The 15,401-nt window shown below is 59.9% G+C and overlaps 1 protein-coding gene across 1 annotated transcript; it reads right to left on the bottom strand.

The window, feature by feature from the left end:
- Window positions 1-1,992: 1,992 nt before the first annotated feature.
- LOC138735124 (ubiquitin thioesterase OTUB1-like) lies at window positions 1,993-7,012 on the bottom strand. Its single transcript, XM_069883016.1, has 7 exons — window positions 6,895-7,012; window positions 6,072-6,133; window positions 5,862-5,960; window positions 5,497-5,615; window positions 5,174-5,258; window positions 3,513-3,707; window positions 1,993-2,325 (listed from the first exon to the last, which is right to left on the bottom strand). The coding sequence occupies exons 1-7, from the start codon at window positions 6,947-6,949 to the stop codon at window positions 2,128-2,130; spliced, it is 813 nt and encodes a 270-aa protein (XP_069739117.1). The 5' UTR covers window positions 6,950-7,012; the 3' UTR covers window positions 1,993-2,127.
- Window positions 7,013-15,401: the final 8,389 nt, after the last annotated feature.

Here is a 15,401-nt window from a genome sequence, read left to right as displayed (position 1 = left end):
GGTCAGGACCCCCCTAAACCTCGGGGTCCCCCCCCCCAGCCCCCCTTTTCCTGCTCAGAGCATCCCTGGGCCCTGCATATGGGGGGGGGCGGGGGGGGGGGGCACAGAGATTTGGGGGGTAGAGGGGGAGTTGGGGGTCCGGGGAGGGGTCCGATGGGGTCTCGGGGGGGGGTCAGAGCCCCTCCAGACCTCTGGGTCCCCCCCCCGAGTCCCCCCCTTTTCCTACCTGGAGCATCCCTGGGTACCATGGATGAAGGGGGGGGGGGGGGGCGGTGTGGAGGGGGTGTCGGGGGTGTCAGGGAGGTTTTGGGGGGGGGGGGGCGCTCATGGGGGGGGGGGGTCGCCCCGGCAGCCCCAGGGTGGGGGATGGGCCCCGCTCCCGGCCTCCCGAGCCCCTCCCCCCCGCCGGGATGGAGCAACCCTGGGATTTGGGGGGGGGGGGGGGGTGGGGATAAAGGGGGGTTTGGGGGGGGGTCCCGGGGTTTTTGGGGGGGTGGGGGGGGTGTGTCCTTACCGGGGTCCGAACGGCAGCGGCGGCTGCAGAGAAACGGGGGGGAAGGGGGGGGGGGGGCAGCACCGCCTCCAGGGGCGGAGAGAGAGGGGGGAGGGGGGGGGGAAGGGAGGAAATGGGGGGAAATAGGGAGGAAATGGGGGGGAAATGGGGGTGAAACATGGGGAAAGGGGGGGAAATGGGGTGAAAAAGGGGGAAAAGGGGGTGAAACATGGGGAAAGGGGGGGAAATGGGGTGAAAAATGGGGAAAAGGGGGTGAAACATGGGGAAAGGGGGGGAAATGGGGTGAAAAATGGGGAAAAGGGGGTGAAACATGGGGAAAATGGAGTGAAAAATGGGGAAAAGGGGGGAGAAATGGGGTGAAAAATGGGGAAAAGGGGGTGAAAAATGAGGAAAAGGGGGAGAAATGGGGTGAAAAATGGGGGAAAAGGGGGTGAAAAATGGGGAAAGGGGGGAGAAATGGGGTGAAAAATGGGGGAAAAGGGGGTGAAACATGGGGAAAGGGGGGGAAATGGGGTGAAAAATGGGGAAAAGGGGGTGAAACATGGGGAAAGGGGGGGAAATGGGGTGAAAAATGGGGAAAAGGGGGTGAAACATGGGGAAAGGGGGGGAAATAGGGTGAAAAATGGGGAAAAGGGGGTGAAATGGGGTGAAAAATGGGGAAAGGGGATGAAACATGGGGAAACGGGGGAGAAATGGGGTGAAAATTGGGGAAAAGGGGGTGAAAAATGAGGAAAAGGGGGAGAAATGGGGTGAAAAATGGGGAAAAGGGGGTGAAACATGGGGAAAGGGGGGGAAATGGGGTGAAAAATGGGGAAAAGGGGGAGAAATGGGGTGAAAAATGGGGAAAGGGGGTGAAAAATGGGGAAAAGGGGGGGAAAAATGAGGAAAAGGGGAAGAAATGGGGTGAAAAATGGGGAAAAAGGGGTGAAACATGGGGAAAGGGGGGGAAATAGGGTGAAAATTGGGGAAAACGGAGTGAAAAATGGGGAAAGGGGGGAGAAATGGGGTGAAAAATGGGGAAACTGGGGAGAAATGGGGTGAAAAATGGGGCAAAGGGGGTGAAACATGGGGAAAAGGAGGGGAAATAGGGTGAAAATTGGGGAAAAGGGAGTGAAAAACAGGGAAAAGGGGGAGAAATGGGGTGAAGGGGGAGAAAGAGGGTGAAAAATGGGGATAAGGGGGGAAAATGGGGAAAAGGGGGTGAAAAATGGGGTGAAAATGGGGAAAAGGGGGAGAAATGGGGTGAAGGGGGGAGAAAGAGGGTGAAAAATGGGGAAAAGAGGGAGAAAGGGGGTGAAAAATGGGGAGAAAGGGGGTGAAAACCCAAAATCCTGCACCCCCATCCCTTGTCTCTTCACGAGGGGGGGGATGAGTCGCTCCCACGGGGTCCCCCCTCTGCCCCCCAGGTGCCCCTCGCAGCCCCCCGACTCTCACAGGCCCCCAAGAGCCCCCCCCCCCCCCAATAAATCCAGCGCAGGGAGCGGTGCCGCATCTTTATTGAGGGGCTGGATGGACCTGGGGGGGGTGGGGTAACGCGTGCGAGGTCGCACGAAGAGCCGGTACATCCGTGCGAAGGCCTCGGAGGCCTCGTGCGAGGCCCTCGTGCGAGGGTCTCACTTGTAGAGGATGTCGTAGTGGCCCGGGCGGTAGAGGAGGCAGACGCGGGGCTGGGAGCCCTCGGGGAAGACGTGGGGGTTGGTGGTGCCGCCCTCGCCCCGGTCCATGTATTCCACGAGGATGGAGACGTGCAAGGCTCGTGCGAGGGCGATGATGTGGATGTGGTCGCTCTCCTTGCACATGGGTTCCACCTCCTGCGGGGCAAGGGGGTCAGCGGCGTGCGAGGAGGCCCCCATGCGAGAGCCGTGGCTGAGCTCACGAGCTCCACGTGAGCCCCACGTGAGCTGCATGAGCCGTGTGAGCCCCGTGCGAACCCCTGTAAACCCCACGTGAGCCTCGTGTGAGCGTGTGAACCCATGTGAGCCGTGCACCAGCCCCGTGCGAGCCCACACGCCCTGTGCAAGCCCCATGTGCTCCGTGGGAGATGCGTGCAAGCCCCGTGCGAGCCTTGTGAGCTCACGTGCTCTGAGCTGTGCAAGCCCCGTGGGAGCCTCATGTGACCACGAGCCCATGGGCTCTGTGCAAGCCCCGTGCAAGGCTGTGTGAGCCCATGTGCTCCTTGTGAGCCCATGTGCTCCTTGTGAGCCTCGTGTGAGGCTGTGTGAGCCCATGTGCTAAATGTGAGCCCCTTGTGAGCCCCGTGTGAGGCCGTGTGAGCCCATGTGCTAAATATGAGCCCCTTGTGAGTCTGTGTGAGCCCATGTGCTCCATGTGAGCCCCTTGTGAGCCTCGTGTGAGGCTGTGTGAGCCCATGTGCTCCGTGTGAGCCCCTTGTGAGCCCCGTGTGAGGCCGTGTGAGCCCATGTGCTCCGTGTGAGCCCCCTGTGAGCCCCGTGTGAGGCCGTGTGAGCCCATGTGCTCCGTGTGAGCCCCTTGTGAACCCCTTGTGAGGCCGTGTGAGCCCATGTGCTCTGTGTGAGCCCCTTGTGAGCCCTGTGTGAGCCTGTGTGAGCCCATGTGCTCCGTGTGAGCCCCTTGTGAACCCCTTGTGAGGCCGTGTGAGCCCATGTGCTCCGTGTGAGCCCCTTGTGAGCCCCGTGTGAGCCCATGTGCTCCGTGTGAGCCCCTTGTGAGGCCGTGTGCTCCGTGTGAGCCCCTTGTGAGCCCCGTGTGAGCCCCGTGTGAGGCCGTGTGAGGCCCTTGTGAGCCTGCGTGAAGCCATGTGCTCCGTGTGAGCCACGTGCGAGCCCCGTGTGAGAACGTGTGAACCCGTGCGAGCCCCGGGTGAGCCCATACGAGCCCCGGGTGAAGCCCCGTGAACCTACGTGAGCCCCGCGGGTGTCCTGTGTGAACCCCTACGAGCCCTGTGAGTGCGTGCGAAGCCACGTGCCGTACGCCAGCCACGTGCGAGCCCCGTGCGAGCCCGTGCGAGCCCCCCTACCTGCTGGCAGAACTCCTTGATGCTGCGGCCGCCCTCGAGGAACTGCTCGAAGAAGCGGCGGTGGCGCTGCAGGCAGCCCGAGGTCAGCAGCCGCAGGTAAACCACCAGGTAGTCGGACACGCTCGGCTCGTTGAAAGCCGCCAGCAGCTCCGGCAGCGGCACGCGACGCTCCACCCGCTCGATCAGCTCCATGAACTGACGCACACGCCGTCAGCGCGGGGCTGGGGGGAACCGGGGGGGGCTCGGGGGGGCGATTCAGGGGTTCCTAGGGGAGTTTGGGGGTCCCTAGAGGGGTTTGGGGGGTTCCTAGAGGGGTTTGGGGGGTGTTTCCTAGAGATCCCTGGGGGGGGTGAGAGGTCCCTGATGGTTTCGAGGTGTTTAAGGGGGTTGAGGGGTCTCTAGAGGGGTTTGGGGGTGTTCCTAGGGGTTCACATGGGGTTCCTGGGGGGATTCAGGGGTCCCTAGGGGAGTTCAGGGGGGTTCCTGGGGTCCCTAGAGGGGTTTGCGGGGTTCCTAGGAGTTCACATGAGGTTCCTGGGGGGATTCAGGGGTCCCTAGGGGAGTTCAGGGGGGTTCCTGGGGTCCCTAGAGGGGTTTGCGGGGTTCCTAGGCGTTCACATGAGGTTCCTGGGGGGATTCAGGGGTCCCTAGGGGAGTTCAGGGGGGTTCCTGGGGTCCCTAGAGGGGTTTGCGGGGTTCCTAGGCGTTCACATGAGGTTCCTGCGGGGATTCAGGGGTCCCTAGGGGAGTTCAGGGGGGTTCCTGGGGTCCCTAGAGGGGTTTGCGGGGTTCCTAGGAGTTCACATGGGGTTCCTGGGGGGATTCAGGGGTCCCTAGGGGAGTTCAGGGGGGTTCCTGGGGTCCCTAGAGGGGTTTGCGGGGTTCCTAGGAGTTCACATGAGGTTCCTGGGGGGATTCAGGGGTCCCTAGGGGAGTTCAGGGGGGTTCCTGGGGTCCCTAGAGGGGTTTGGGGGGTTCCTAGGCGTTCACATGAGGTTCCTGGGGGGATTCAGGGGTCCCTAGGGGAGTTCAGGGGGGTTCCTGGGGTCCCTAGAGGGGTTTGGGGGGTTCCTAGGGGTTCACATGAGGTTCCTGGGGGGATTCAGGGATCCCTAGGGGAGTTCAGGGGGGTTCCTGGGGTCCCTAGAGGGGTTTGGGGGTGTTCCTAGGGGTTCACATGGGGTTCCTGGGGGGATTCAGGGGTCCCTAGGGGAGTTCAGGGGGGTTCCTGGGGTCCCTAGAGGGGTTTGCGGGGTTCCTAGGAGTTCACATGGGGTTCCTGGGGGGATTCAGGGGTCCCTAGGGGAGTTCAGGGGGGTTCCTGGGGTCCCTAGAGGGATTTGGGGGGGTTCCTAGGGATCCCTGGGTGGGGGTTGGGAGGTCCTTGATGGATTTGAGGCGTCTAGTGGGGTTGAGGGATCCCTAGAGGGGTTTGGGGGGTTCCTAGGGGTTCACAGGGGGATCCCTGGGGGGGTCCCTCATGGTTTCAAGGTGTCTAGGGGGATTGAGGGGTTCTTAGAGGGGTTTGGAGGGTTTCCCAAGGGGTCCCCTGGGGGGATTCAGGGGTCCCTAAAGGTGTATGGATGTGTCTGGGGGGTTTTGGGGAGTCTCTGAGGGGTCTGGAGGGGGGGGTTCGGGGTTCGCTTTCGGCTTCCTCTCACCGTGTTGTGAAAATCCTCGATGGTGAACTCAGTGAAACCCTGGGCCACGAGTTCCTCCTTGCTGCGAGCCGAGACCTCCTTGAACCTGGGGGGGGGGGCAGAAGATTTTGAGGTGAATTTAGGGGGGCTCAGGGTGAATTTGGGGGGCTTGGAGTGAATCTGGGGGGGCTTGAGGTGAATTTGGGGGATTCGGGTCACTCAGCACTGCCGCTTCCACTCGTCCTCCGGCGGCGCCTCCAGAGCTCTGGGGGGAGTCCCAGCATTTTGGGGGTCCCTGTGGTTTCGGGGTGAATCGAGGGGGTTTTGGGGGGGGGTTCTCTGACCTCTGCAGCTCCCGCCCGTCCTCCAGCAGCGCCTCCAGGTGAGCGAAGCCGAACGCCCTGTAGAAGCAATTCCCGTCCGGGCGCGTCTTGCGGATGTGCGAGTACTTCTGGAGCAGGTCCTGCGGGAAACCAGTTCAAACTGGGAGCACTGGGAGACAGGACCCGGGTGGCGCCGTGGTCTCCGAGCCGTTCCCAGGCCGTACTGGGGGACTCAGAACCGTTCCCGGTTCAAAATGAGAGTCCAAAGCCATTCTCAGTCCGTACTGGTGTCCCAGTGCCTCCGGGTTCACACCGGACTCCCATTCCGGCGTCCCAGTGACTTCCAGTCCCCCACACTGGTGTCCCAGCCCCCTCCCAGCGCTCACCTTGATCTTCCCCTGGTAGACGAGGTCGTCGGGCGCGTATTCCTTGTAGAGCTCGGCCAGCTCCAGCCGCTCGGACACCAGCGGGGTCTGCACCGCGATCTGTGGGGAGGGGGCCGCTGGGGAGGGGGACGGAGGCTCCGCCCCGCCCCGGTTTCGGGGTGAAATCGTGGGGTTTTTGGGGGTGGAATCGCGGGCTTTCGGGGCCCTCACCTCCTGCTGGATGCGATCCTGTTGTGCCATGATGGCCTCGTCGTACGCCAGGCAGTTCACGCCTCGGGGAGAGGAGGCGGCGGGTCAGGGTTGGGGGCAAGGAGGACCCCCCCCCCCCCCCCCAATCCAGAATGACGCCCCCCCTAGATCCAGAGAGAATCCCCAGATCCATGGAGAGACAACCCCCCCCAAGTCAGCACCCCCCTTTCCTCCAGCTCCATGGGGACGTCATCACTCCATAGGGACCCCCCCCAAATCCACAGGGAACCCCATCACTCCACGGGGCCCTCCTGATCCATAGGGACCCCCCCAAACCCACAGGGAACCTCATCGCCCCATAGGAAACCCCAAAATCCACAGGGAACCCCTGGATGCACAGGGAGCTGCCCAATCCATAGGGCCTTCCCGAATCCATAGGGAACCCCATCACGCCACGGGGTCTCCCCTAAACCCATAGCCCCCCCCCCCCCCCGATTCATAGGGACCCCCTATCGCTCTATAGGGCACCCCCCAAATCAATACAGACCCCTGGATCCACAGGGAGCCCCCCCCCCATGGGAACCCCATCACTCCATAGGGAACCCCATCACTCCATAGGGAACCCCCGAGGGCCCCCCAGCAGGATTTTCTTTTTGGGGGGGGGGGGGGAGCTGTAGCGTTTCGGGGTGGGATATGAGGGGGGGGTGGCGGGGGGGAGGCCAGGGGGATTTGAGGGTGCTGGGGGGGGGGTGCTGGGGAAAGCTGGGGGCCGCGAGGAGAGCTCTGGGGGGGCCTTGAGGGAGGTAGGGAAGGGGGGTGGGGTCCCCTCGTCCCCTCCCGGTACCATCCGCGTCCCCGCCCAGCGGATCCGGCTGCTGCTGAGGCTCCTCGGCCGCCATCGCCGCCTCCGCTCAGCCCCGCGCTTCCGGGGCCGCCGCTTCCGGGGCCGCCGCCGCCGCTTCCGGCCTCGCGCCGGAAGCGAGGGGCGCCTGGCAACAGGGCCCGCCTTCCCCCGGACCGGAAACCCAGGGGAGCCACGCCCCTTAGCAACAGACCACGCCCCTTAGCAACAGACCACGCCCCTTAGCAACAGACCACGCCCCCTAGCAACAAACACCTGTTGCTAGGCCCTGCCCCAGGTCCTGGAAGAGACGTAGAAGGCCCTAAAGGGGTGCCAGTGGCCTCTAGAGGGTCTCTGCGGGGCCTAGAAGGCCCCACAGGGGTCCCAGGGAGATTTAGAGGGTTCCTGGGGGTCCGAGGAGGCCCTAAAGGGGACCCAGGGGGCTCTTTAGGGTTCCCCGGGGTCTTACAATGGTCCTAGAAGGCCCTAAGGAGGTCCCAGGGTGCTCTAGAAGGTTCCCCGGTGTCTTACAATGAACCTAGAAGGCCCTAAGGGGGTCCCAGGGGGCTCTAGAGGGTTCCTCGTGGTCCTAGAAGGGTCCTAGAAGGCTCTAAGGGGGTCCCAGAGGGCTCTAGAAGGTCCCTGGGGGCCATAGAAGGGTCTTAGAATGCCCTAAAGGGGTCCCAGAGGGCTCTAGATGGCTCCTCGTGGTCCTAGTATGGTCTTAGAAGGCCGTAAATGGGTCCCAGGGGCTTCTAGAGGTCTTTAGAATGGATCTGGGGGGCTCTAGAATGGTCTGGGGGCTTTTAGAAGGGATGTAAGAAGCTCTAGAAGGGTTCAGGGGCTTTTTGAAGCTCTCTGGGGGGCTCTAGAAGGGTCTGGGTTCTTTTAGAATGGGCGTGGGAAGCTCTTGAAGGGTCCAGGGGCCTTTAGAAGGTCTCTGGGGAGCTCTAGATGGGTCTGGGGGCCTTTAGAATGGTCCAGATGGGCTCTAGAAGGGTCTTGGCGCTTTTAGAAAGTCTCTGGGGGGCTCTAGAAGGGTCTGGGGGCTTTTAGAATAGACGTGAGGAGCTCTAGAAGGGTTCAGGTTCCTTTTAGAAGTTCTCTGGTGTCTCTAGCGGGGTCTGGGGGCTTTTAGAAGGACTCTGGGGCCCTCTACAGGGGTCTAGGGTCCTTTAGAATGGGTCTGGGGGTCTCTAGAAGGGTCTGGGGGCTTTTAAAATGGATGTGAGAATCTCTAGAAGGGTCCAGGGGCCTTTGGAAGGTCGCTGGGGGGCTCTAGAAGGGTCTGGGGGCCTTTAGAAGGGACGTGAGAAGCTCTAGAAGGATTCAGGGGCCTTTAGAAGGTCTCTGGCGGCTCTAGAAGGGTCTGGAGGCTTCTAGAAGGGATGTGAGAAGCTCTAGAAGGGTCCAGGGGCCTTTAGAAGGTCTCTGGGGGGCTCTAGCTGGGTCTGGGGTCTTTTAGAAGGACGCTGGGGCCCTCTAGAAGGGTCTAGGGTCCATTAGAATGGGTCTGGGAGGATTTAGAAGGGTCTAGATGCCTTTAGAACATCTCTGGGGTGTCTAGAAGGGTCTGGGGGCTTTTAGAAGGCATGTGAGAAGCTCTAGAAGGGTCCAGGGGCCTTTAGAAGTTCTCTGGGGGGCTCTAGAGGTGTCTGGGGGCCTTTAGAAGGGACGTGAGAAGCTCTAGAAGGGTCCAAGGGCCGTTAAAAGGGTTCTGGGGGCTCTAGAGGAGTCTGGAGGCTGTTAGAATGGTCCAGATGGGCTCTAGAAGGGCCTGGTCGCTTTTAGAACGTCTCTGGGGGGTCTAGAAGGGTCTGGGGCATTTAGAAGGGACGTGAGAAGCTCTAGAAGGGTCCAGGGGCCTTTAGAAGGTCTCTGGGGGGCTCTAGAAGGGTCTGGGGGCTTTTAGAAGGGACGTGAGAAGCTCTAGAAGGGTCCAGGGGCCTTTAGAAGGGCTCTAGGTGGTCCAGAATGGTCTGGGGGCCTTTAGAATGGTCCAGAAGGGCTCTAGAAAGGTCTTGGTACTTTTAGAAGGGCCCAGGAGGGCTCTAGAAAAGTCTGGGGGCTTTTAGAATGTATGTCAGGTGCTCTAGAAGGGTCTGGGGGCCTTTAGAAGGGCCCTGGCGGTCTTTAGAGAGGTCTGGGGGCCTTTAGAAGGACTCTGGGGGCCTCTAGAAGGGTCTAGATTGGGGGGCCTTCTAGGGCCCCCAGCGACCCTCTAGAGCCATCTGGGACCGTTTAGAGCCTTCTAGGACACTTCTAGAGTCACCAGGAACCCTCTAGAGCCCTCTGGGACCCACTTACGGCCTTCTAGGACCCTTCTAGGACCACGAGGAACCCACTAGAGCCCCCTGGGACCCCCTTAAGGCCTTCTAGGACCCTTCTAGGACCACGAGGAACCCTCTAGAACCCTCTGGGACCCCCTTAGTGCGTTCTAGAACCCTTCTAGGACCACGAGGAACCATCTAGACCCCGCTGGGACCCCCTTAGGGCCTTCTAGGACCCTTCTACAACCACGAGAAACCATCTAGAGCCCCCTGGGACCCACTTAGCGCCATCTAGGACCATTCTAGGACCACCAGCAACCCTCTAGAGTCCCCTGGGAACAACTTAGGGCCTTCTAGGACCATTCTAAGACCCACGAGATCCCTCTAGAGGCCCCTGGGACCCTTCCAGAGCTTTCTAGGACCCTTCTAGTACCACAAGGAACCCTCTAGAGCCCCCTGGGACCCACTTAGGGCCATCTAGGACCATTCTAGGACCGCCAGCAACCCTCTAGAGCCCCCTGGGAACAACTTAGGACCTTCTAGGACCATTGTAAGACCCCGGGGAACCATCTAGAGCCCCCTGGGACCCCTTTAGGGCATTCTAGGACCCTTCTAGGGCCCCCAGAGACACTCTAGAGCCCCCTGGAACCACTTAGACCATGCTAGGGCACTTCTAGGAACCACAGGAACCCTCTTGAGCCCCCTGGAACCCCCTTAGGGCCTTCTAAGACCCTTCTAGGACCACGAGAAACCATCTAGAGCCCCCTGGGACACACTTAGGGCCTTCTAGGACACTTCTATCACCCCCATAGACCCTCTAGAGCCCCCTGGGACCCACTTAGGACTTTCTAAGACCACAAGGAATCCTCTAGAGCACCCGGGACCCTTCTAGAGCTTTATAGGAAAATTCTAGAGTCACCAGGAGCCCTCTAGAGCCCCCTGAGATCCAATTAGGGCCTCCTAGGACACTTCTAGGACAATGAGAAACCCCCTAGAGCCCCCTGAGACCCCCTTAGGGCCTTCTAGGACCCTTCTAGTGCCCCAGGGACCCTCTAGAGCAGCCTGGGACCCCTTAGGGCCTTCTAGAACCCTTCTAAGACCACTAGGACCTCTCTAGAGCCCCCTGGGACCTCCTTAGGGCCCTTCTAGGACCATTCTAGGGCCCCCAGGGACCTTCTAGAGCCCCCTGGGACCCCCTTAGGGCCTTCTCGGATGCTTCTAAGACCACGAAGGACCCTCTAGAGCCCCCTGGGTCCCCTTTAGGGCCTTCTAGGACCCTTTTAGAACCACGAGGAACCCTCTAGAGCCCCCTGGGACCCATTTAGGGCCTTCTAAGACCCTTTTAGGACCACGAGGAACCATCTAGACCCGCTTGGGACCCCTTTAGGGCCTTCTAGGACGCTTCTAGGACCCAAGGGAACCCTCTAGAGCCCTCTGGGACCATTCTAGGTCTTTCTAGGACCCGTCTAGTGTCACCATGTACCTTCTAGAGCCCCCTGGGACCCTTCTAGAGCTTTATAGGAGACTTCTAGAGTCACCAGGAGCCCTCTAGAGCCCCCTGGGACCCACTTAGGGCCTCCTAGGACACTTCTAGGACAACGAGGAACCCCCTAGAGCACCCTGAGACCCACTTAGGGCCTTCTAGGACACTTCTAGTGTCCCAGGGACCCTCTAGAGCCCCCTGGGACCACATAGGGCCTTCTAGAACCCTTCTAAGACCACGAGGAACTCTCTAGAGGCACCTGGGACCTTCTTAGGGCCTTCTAGGACCTTTCTAGGGCCCCCAGGGACCTTCTAGAGCCCTCTGGGACCCACTTAGGGCCTTCTCGGACGCTTCTAAGACCACAAAGAACCCTCTAGATCCACCTGGGACCCCCTTAGAGCCTTCTAGGTACATTCTAGCACCACGAGGAACCCTCTAGAGCTCCCTAGGACCCCCTTAGAGCCTTCTATGACCCTTCTAGGACAACGAGAAACCATCTAGAGCCACCTGGGACCTCCTTAGGGCCTTCTGGGTTATTCTAGGAACACATGGAACCCTCTAGAGCCTCCTGGGACAACTTAGGGCCATGTAGGACCATTGTAAGATGCCGGGGAACCCTCTAGAGCCCCTTGGGACCGATTTAGTGCCTTCTAGGACCCTTCTAGTGCCCCCAGGGACCTTCTAGAGCACCCTGGGACCCCCTTAGAGCCTTCTAGGACCCTTCTAGGAGCCCCAGGAACCCTCTAGAGCCCCCTGGGAACCCCTTGGGGCCTTCTAGGACCACTCTAGGACCACGAGGAACCCTCTAGAGCCCCATGGGACCCATTAACGGCCTTCTAGAACAGTTCTAGAACTACAAGGAACCATCTAGAACCCCCTGGGAAATTTCTAGGATTTTCTAAGACCCTTGTAGAGGCACCAGGAACCCTCTAGAGCCCCCTGGGACCCCCTTAGGGCCTTCTAGGACCCTTCTAGGACCCCAAAGGACCTTCTAGAGCCGCCTGGGACCGACTTAGGACCTTCTAGGACCTTTCTAGGGCCACGAGAAACCCTCTAGAGCCCCCTGGGACCACTTAGAGACTACTGGGACCCTTCTAGGAGCCCCAGGAACCCTCTAGACCCCCCTGCGACCCCCTTAGTCCCTTCTAGGACCCTTCTACGACCTCGAGAAACCATCTAGAGCCCCCTGGGACCCCCTTAGGGCCTTCTAGGACCCTTCTAGGACCATGAGTACCATCTAGAGCCCCCTGAGACCATTTAGGGTTTTCTAGGATCTTTCTAGGACCATGAGATACCATCTAGAGCCCCCTGGGACAACCGTAGGGCATTCTAGAACCATTTTAAGACCCCGGGGAACCCTCTAGAGCCCCCTGGGACCCCTTTATGGCCTTCTAGGGCCCTTCTAGGACCACGAGGAACCCTCTAGAGCTCCCTAGGACCCCCTTAGGGCCTTCTAGGACATTCTTAGACCCCCAGGGACCCTCTACATCCAACTGGGACCCCCTTAGAGCCTTCAAGGGCCTTTCTAGGACCATGAGAAACCCTCTAGAGCCCCCTGGGAGCATTCTAGGTCTTTCTACCACCATTCTAGTGTCACCATGTACCCTCTAGAGCCCCCTGGGACCCTTCTAGGGCTTTATAGGAGACTTCTAGAGTCACCAGGAGCCCTCTAGAGCCCCCTGGTACCCACTTAGGGCCTCCTAGGAACCTTCTAGGAGAACGAGGAACCCCCTAGAGCCACCTGGGACCCACTTAGGGCCTTCTAGGACCCTTCTAAGACCACGAGGAACCCTGTAGAGCAACCTTGGACCCATTTAGTGCCTTCTAGAGCTCTTCTAGGACCATGAAGAATCCTCTGGAGTCCTCTGGGCACACTTAGGGCCTTCTAAGACCCTTCTAGGGCCACAAGGAACCCTCTAGAGCCCCCTGGGACCCCTTTAGGGACTTCTAGGACCCTTCTAGGACCGTGAGAAACAATCTACAGCCCCCTGGGACCAGTTTAGGGCCTTCTAGGACCCTTCTAGGACCATGAGAAACAACCTAGAGCCCCCTAGTACCCCCTTAGGGCCTTCTAGGACCATTGTAAGTCACCGACGAACACTCTAGAGCCCCCTGGGTCCCCTTTAGGGCCTTCTAGGACCCTTCTAGGGCCCCCAGGGACCCTCTAGAGACCCCTGGGACCGCATGGATCCTTATAGGACTCTTCAAGGAGTACCAGGAACCCTCTAGAATTCCCTGGGACCATTTTAGGGCCTTCTAGGACCCTTCAAGGACCACAGGGAACCCTCTAGAGCCCTATTGGACCCTTCTAGGGCTTTCTAGGACACTTCTAGAGTAACCAGGAACCCTCTAGAACTCCCTCGGACCCCTTTAGGACTGTCTAGGACGCTTCAAGGACCACGAGAAACCCTCTAGAGCCCCCTGGGACCCACTTAGACCCTTCTAGGTGCCTTCTAGGACCACGAGAAACCATCTAGAACCCCCTGGGACCCCCTTAGTGTTTTCTAGGACCATTCGAGGACCACGAGAAACCCTCTAGAGACCCCTGGGACCCCCTTAGGGCCTTCTAGGACCCTTTTAGAACCACGAGGATCCCTCTAGAGCCCCCTGGGACCCCTTTAGGGCCTTCTAGGACGCTTCTAGGACCCAAGGGAACCCTCTAGAGCCCTCTGGGACCATTCTAGGTCTTTCTAGGACCCGTCTAGTGTCACCATGTACCCTCTAGAGCCCCCTGGGACCCTTCTAGAGCTTTATAGGAGACTTCTAGAGTCACCAGGAGCCCTCTAGAGCCCCCTGGGACCCACTTAGGGCCTCCTAGGACACTTCTAGTGTCCCAGAGACCCTCTAGAGCCCCCTGGGACCACTTAGGGCCTTCTAGAACCCTTCTAAGACCACGAGGAACTCTCTAGAGGCACCTGGGACCTTCTTAGGGCCTTCTAGGACCTTTCTAGGGCCCCCAGGGACCTTCTAGAGCCCCCTGGGACCCACTTAGGGCCTTCTCAGATGCTTCTAAGACCACGAAGAACCCTCTAGAGCTCTTTGGGACCCCCTTAGAGCCTTCTAGGAACATTCTAGCACCACGAGGAACCCTCTAGAGCCCCCTAGGACCCCCTTAGAGCTTTCTATGACCCTTCTAGGACCACGAGAAACCATCTAGAGCCACCTGGGACCTCCTTAGGGCCTTCTGGGTTATTCTAGGAACACATGGAACCCTCTAGAGCCCCCTGGGACCCACTTAGGGCCTCCTAGGACCCTTCTAGGACAACGAGGAAACCCCTAGAGCCACCTGAGACCCACTTAATGCCTTCCAGGACCCTTCTAGTGCCCCAAGGACCCTCTAGAGCCCCCCGGGACACCTTAGGGCCTTCTCGGACGCTTCTAAGACCACGAGGAACCCTCTAGAGCAACCTTGGACCCATTTAGTGCCTTCTAGAGCTCTTCTAGGACCACGAAGAATCCTCTGGAGTCCTCTGGGCACCCTTAGGGCCTTCTAGAACCCTTCTAGGACCCACGAGAACCCTCTAGAGCCCCGTGGGACCCTTCTAGGGCTTTCTGGGACTCTTCTAAGGTCTCCAGGAACCCTCTAGAGCCCCCTGGGACCTTTCTAGGGGTTACTGGGACCCTTCTAGAGTCACCAGGAACCCTCTAGAGCCTCCTGGGACCCACTTAGGGCTTTCTAGGACCCTCCTAGGACCACGAGGAACCATCTAGAGCCCCCTGAGACCCCCTTAGAACCTTATAGGAACCTTCTACGACCACGAGGATACCTCTAGAGCGCTCTGGGACCCCCTTAGGACCTTCTAGGAACCTTCTAGGACCACCAGGAACCCTCTAGAGCCCTCTGGGACCCCCTTACGACCTTCTAGGAACCTTCTAGAACCCACAGGTACCCGCTAGATCCACCTCGGACCCACTTAGGGCTTTCAAGGACCCTTCTAGAGTCACCAGGAAGCCTCTGGAGCCCCCTGGGACCTCCTTAGGTCCTTGTAGGACTCTTCTAAGACTTCTGCAAACCCTCTGGAGCACCCTGGGACGCTGTTAGGGCCTTCTAAGACCCTTCTAGGACTTTCTAGAGCCCCCGAGGACCCTTCTAAAGGCTCCCAGACCCTTCTAGAGCCCCTCAGGACCCTTCTGAATGCCCCCAGACCCTTCTAGAGCCCCTCAGAACCCTTCTAGAGCCAGTCGGGACCCTTATGAAGGTTCCAAGACCCTTCTAGAGCCCCCCAGGACCAATCGGAAGGCCCTAGACCGTTTGAGATCCAAGTTGGACCCTTCTAGAGCCCCTCAGGACCCTTCTGAAGGCCTCCAGACCCTTCTAGAGCCCACCCAGGGCCCTTCTGAAGGCCCCCAGACCCTTCTAGAGCCCACCCACGGCCCTTCTGAAGGCCCCCAGACCCTTCTAGAGCCGCTCAGGACCCTTCTGAAGGCCTCCAGACCCTTCTAGTTCCCCTGGGCCATTCTGAAGGCCCCCAGACGGTTCTAGAGCCACTCAGGGCCCTTCTGATGGCTTCCAGACCATTCTAGATCCCCCCAGGGCCATTCTGAAGGACCCCAGACCCTTCTAGAGCCCATCCAGACCCTTCTGAATGCCCCCAGACCATTCTAGAGCCGCTCAGGACCCTTCGGAAGGCCTCCAGACCCTTCTAGATCCCCCCAGGGCCCTTCTGAAGGCCCCCAGACCCTTCTAGAGCCACTCAGGACCCTTCTGAAGGCCTCCAGACCATTCTAGATCCCCCCAGGGCCATTCTGAAGGCCCC

This window comes from Phaenicophaeus curvirostris, unplaced genomic scaffold (genome assembly GCF_032191515.1).
Source record: "Phaenicophaeus curvirostris isolate KB17595 unplaced genomic scaffold, BPBGC_Pcur_1.0 scaffold_467, whole genome shotgun sequence".
Classification (NCBI taxonomy): domain Eukaryota; kingdom Metazoa; phylum Chordata; class Aves; order Cuculiformes; family Cuculidae; genus Phaenicophaeus; species Phaenicophaeus curvirostris.
The sequence above is the reverse complement of the archived record's forward strand: the minus strand, read 5'-3'. Positions and strand labels throughout refer to the sequence as shown.

What these genes read in the sequence shown, in the direction of transcription:
- LOC138735124 (XM_069883016.1), bottom strand. Translation starts at nt 6,949, where the DNA reads ATGGCGGCCGAGGAGCCTCAGCAGCAGCCGGATCCGCTGGGCGGGGAC. An exon ending in TCTACCAGGGGAAGATCAAG is followed by an intron (nt 5,616 to 5,861) that starts GTGAGCGCTGGG and finishes GGTTTCCCGCAG; the next exon opens with GACCTGCTCCAGAAGTACTC. An exon ending in TCAAGGAGTTCTGCCAGCAG is followed by an intron (nt 2,326 to 3,512) that starts GTAGGGGGGCTC and finishes CTTGCCCCGCAG; the next exon opens with GAGGTGGAACCCATGTGCAA.